This window comes from Portunus trituberculatus, chromosome 5, assembly GCF_017591435.1.
Source record: "Portunus trituberculatus isolate SZX2019 chromosome 5, ASM1759143v1, whole genome shotgun sequence".
In the NCBI taxonomy this organism is placed as follows: Eukaryota; Metazoa; Arthropoda; class Malacostraca; order Decapoda; family Portunidae; genus Portunus; species Portunus trituberculatus.
Genome location: NC_059259.1, coordinates 1,466,832 through 1,471,831, shown reverse-complemented (window position 1 = coordinate 1,471,831; position 5,000 = coordinate 1,466,832). Strand labels below are relative to the sequence as shown.

General features: G+C 29.4%; 1 protein-coding gene across 1 annotated transcript in view; it reads right to left on the bottom strand.

Annotated features, from left to right (window-relative positions):
- The window catches only part of LOC123514024 (probable glutamate receptor), a 77,129-nt gene that overhangs the window by 42,787 nt on the left and 29,342 nt on the right, over nucleotides 1–5,000 (bottom strand). Inside the window, exon 3 of the mRNA XM_045271594.1 lies at nucleotides 4,356–4,450. Within this exon, the coding sequence (XP_045127529.1) occupies nucleotides 4,356–4,450 (95 nt within the window). The remainder of the gene's footprint in view (nucleotides 1–4,355; nucleotides 4,451–5,000) is intronic.

Here is a 5,000-nt window from a genome sequence, read left to right as displayed (position 1 = left end):
TATATATATATATATATATATATATATATATATATATATATATATATATATATATATATATATATATATATATATATATATATATATATATATATATATATATATATATATATATATATATATATATATATATATATATATATATATATATATATATATATATATATATATATATATATATATATATATATATATATATATATATATATATATATATATATATATATATATATATATATATATATATATATATATATATATATATATATATATATATATATATATATATATATATATATATATATATATATATATATATATATATATATATATATATATATATATATATATATATATATATATATATATATATATATATATATATATATATATATATATATATATATATATATATATATATATATATATATATATATATATATATATATATATATATATATATATATATATATATATATATATATATATATATATATATATATATATATATATATATATATATATATATATATATATATATATATATATATATATATATATATATATATATATATATATATATATATATATATATATATATATATATATATATATATATATATATATATATATATATATATATATATATATATATATATATATATATATATATATATATATATATATATATATATATATATATATATATATATATATATATATATATATATATATATATATATATATATATATATATATATATATATATATATATATATATAAAACACAGTCCCCACTACTATAACTCACAGCCGCCGTAACCCTCAGGTTCTTTCAAGGTCGCCAACAGTGTATAATTTCCCCCACTGTAAGCGAATCTCCTCAGCAACTCCTTCTCCTCCTGTACCTAACCAAGTAGAATTTATAAATGGTAGATGTTATGTGTAACAGGGCGAAGCCTTAATACCCCCTAGAGAAACCGCCCACAAGGACTATTCCACCCACTCCTCTATGAAGTATTAATGCCTCTCCGCACGCCTTGTCCACAGACTGTGATAACTCACAGACCGGAACAACGCGCGCGGTATATTACTATACTATCTTATTACGACAAGTGCTTCCTAACACCTGTCAGACTGACACCCCTAGCCTACAATCTACTACAATATATGATGTGGTGCGACAACTACGCACCACTGGCCGACATGAAGCCTCTCAGCATTCAATAGTGTGCGTGGCTACTACCACTACAATACAGTATACTACTGAAACTATACAAAAGATGGTTGGGGCACACAGCCGCCCACCAAACCCCACTGGTGACTACGGCGTAACGGCCACCACAACGACAAACAGGTCGAGACAAAGTGTATCTCTCCTCCGCGCCCCCAGCACGAGTGGACGAACGCACGAGAAATGCAGCCAAACTTACTACACCTCTCCTAGAGCAACAAGCCCGTTGCTCTAACAGTCACGGTCTACCCAGTTGCAAGCCAGCTACTCACCAGGAGGGCACAACTCCCAGACCGATGACTAATGAGTACTGGTAACGCACAGTCCAGCCACACGTGTCTCTTACTGTCCCGAGAACGTACGTATTAACTCCGCTGAAGACTGGCCGGTACTATAAACAGTATACTACTGATACTACACAACAGATGGTGGGGGCACACAGCCGCCCACCAAACACACTGGTGACCACGGCCACCAACAAAACAAACAGGACGAGACAAAGCGTGTCTCTCCGCGTCGCCACACCCGAGTGGACGAACGCACGAGAAATGCAGCCCCAACCGGCCACACTTTCTCAGAACAACAAGCCCGTTGTTCTACACAGCCAGGGTCTACCCAGTAGCAAGCCAGCTACTCGACAGGAGGGCACAATTCCCAGACCAATGACTAGCGAGGACTTCGAAAGCCCAGCCAAAACGCGTCTCTCTCACTGTGCCAGACCGACGAGAGGGGTGTCTATCTCCGCTGAAGGCTAACTCTGTACTGGGTCCTGCTCGCAAGTCGCAACGAGAAGCGAGAAGAGGGAGTGAGTGGGCAGGGTTGCCAGGTCCCGCAATATTTCATTGGCTGCTGTGCTCATGATTTTTGGCATTTTATGGCAATTTTTTTTTCGAAAATGGCAGAGTTTATGGCACTTATCAAGGGAAAGAGAAAATTAAAATAAAAAATTACAATCCTTTATTTAAAATAAATATTAAATCTTTTCAAATTATAAAAAAAAAACTTTACCTGTTTAAAAGCGATAATCCTTTATTGAAAATAATGCTACTGTTTTGGGCTGATATTAACACACACACACACACACACACACACACACACACACACACACACACACACACACACACACACACACACACTTATTCCTGCAAAATTTCAGAAATTAATTCAACATCATCAAATGTATCAGCATCATCTTCATTTGTATCATGTGCATACATACTTGAATTGAATCTATTTACCATCTCTTCTGTTACAACAAAATCCTTGCAACAAAAATTATTCAACATCAGGTGTGATCTAATCATCAAAATGCTTTTTAATAACTTGTGCCCCATCTTATTTCTTACCTTAGTCTTTGCAAGGGTAGCCTGACTAAAAACTCTCTCAACATATGCATTTGAAATAGGTAGGCATAACTTATCTAAGACTAATTTTGCCAAAGTTCTGAAGCAGCACGTACCTGTTGCATTCTTAAAGTTATAAACATTACACCAAAAATACGCGAATGACGCGATACGGGTATGATTTTTGGTTCCAGTCATATACACGCAATTGTAATTTTTGGCATTTCATGGCAACTCTGCGACAAAGATTGGCATTTTTATGGCACCATTATACTACTGCCAAAGAAAAAAGGCATATTTTCGAAAAATGTTAAATTTATGGCAAAAAATGCCATTTTTGGCACGTTCTGGCAACCCTGTGAGTGGGTTGTCTGCTCAGCAGAACAGCCGAGGGGCCCGCGATGGGTGGCCATAGGCTACGCACCTAATGAAATAATAAATTAAACGGGATTAAGACGGTGTCCATGACAATATATATATATATATATATATATATATATATATATATATATATATATATATATATATATATATATATATATATATATATATATATATATATATATATATATATATATATATATATATATATATATATATATATATATATATATATATATATATATATATATATATATATATATATATATATATATATATATATATATATATATATATATATATATATATATATATATATATATATATATATATATATATATATATATATATATATATATATATATATATATATATATATATATATATATATATATATATATATATATATATATATATATATATATATATATATATATATATATATATATATATATATATATATATATATATATATATATATATATATATATATATATATATATATATATATATATATATATATATATATATATATATATATATATATATATATATATATATATATATATATATATATATATATATATATATATATATATATATATATATATATATATATATATATATATATATATATATATATATATATATATATATATATATATATATATATATATATATATATATATATATATATATATATATATATATATATATATATATATATATATATATATATATATATATATATATATATATATATATATATATATATATATATATATATATATATATATATATATATAGAGAGAGAGAGAGAGAGAGAGAGAGAGAGAGAGAGAGAGAGAGAGAGAGAGAGAGAGAGAGAGAGAGAGAGAGAGAGAGAGAGGAAATACTTAATAGGAATATTTCATTGAGCACATTGTACACAACTAATTGAACATGCAACCAAACATGAACATAGTATAGGGCTTTTTAATGAGTGACAAAGAAAGTAGCAAGTACAAAAAAAGAATACACATAGCAGTTATTTACGTGAGATATTAAAAATCTCATTACTTAATAGAAATGTAAATAGTAAATTCTAAGGATGTGGTGACAAAGATAAACCTTTTGTGATCCCGCTCGTGGAGAGGTAAGGCCTGACCGTGGGTGATGTGTTAGATCGAATATGATGTTGGAAGCCAGAGTATCGAAGCAGAGTTTATAAAATGTATAATTGTGTTGATGACAATTGGCTATTTTATTTCAAGACTTATCTGGTAGTGAACATTGAAATCTTCAAGAATTAAGATCTAAACTTGGAAATTAAATGGTCAATATATAAATGACAGAAATGTTCGTTAAAAAAAAAAAAAAAAAAAAGTTGTGGTCGTAGTTGTAGGCCTTTAATCTTACCTGAACATCTGCTTCTTTAAAGTGCAGAATGATGTCCGAGTCAGAAGCTTCCAGTATTGCGTTCAAAGCGTCAATTACAGTAACGTTTGTGCTCTCTGAAAGAAATTGAAGATATAAATGTTGGAATAATGTTTTCCATGCCTTATCTGGCCTAAACCCTTGGACCGCTTATGAACATGATGGGGTCATTCCTATTATTCTCTCAAAATGTACCTCCATACTTGCACTTTGTCTGGCTATTCTTTCAACTATGCCGATCGACTTCTACCTTTTTTTTCTTATTGGAAGTTTGCCTACATTCAGCCTGTTCCTAAAAAAGCGTGACCGTTGTAATCCCTCAAACTTGCTTGTCTAAAGTTTTTAATTCATCCTCAATAAGAAGATTCTTAAACATCTATCACTTCACAATCTTCTATCTGATCGCCAGTATGGCTTCCGTCAAGGACGCTCTACTGGTGATCTTCTGGAGCTCCTTACTGAGTCTTGGCCATCCTCTTTTAGAGAATTCGATGAAACTTTTGCTGTCGAGTTAGACATATCAAAAAGCTTTTGATAGAGTCTGGCACAAAGATTTAATTTCAAAACTGCCCTCCTACGGTTTTATCCTTCTCCCTGCAACTTTTTCTCAAGTTTCCTTTCCGACCG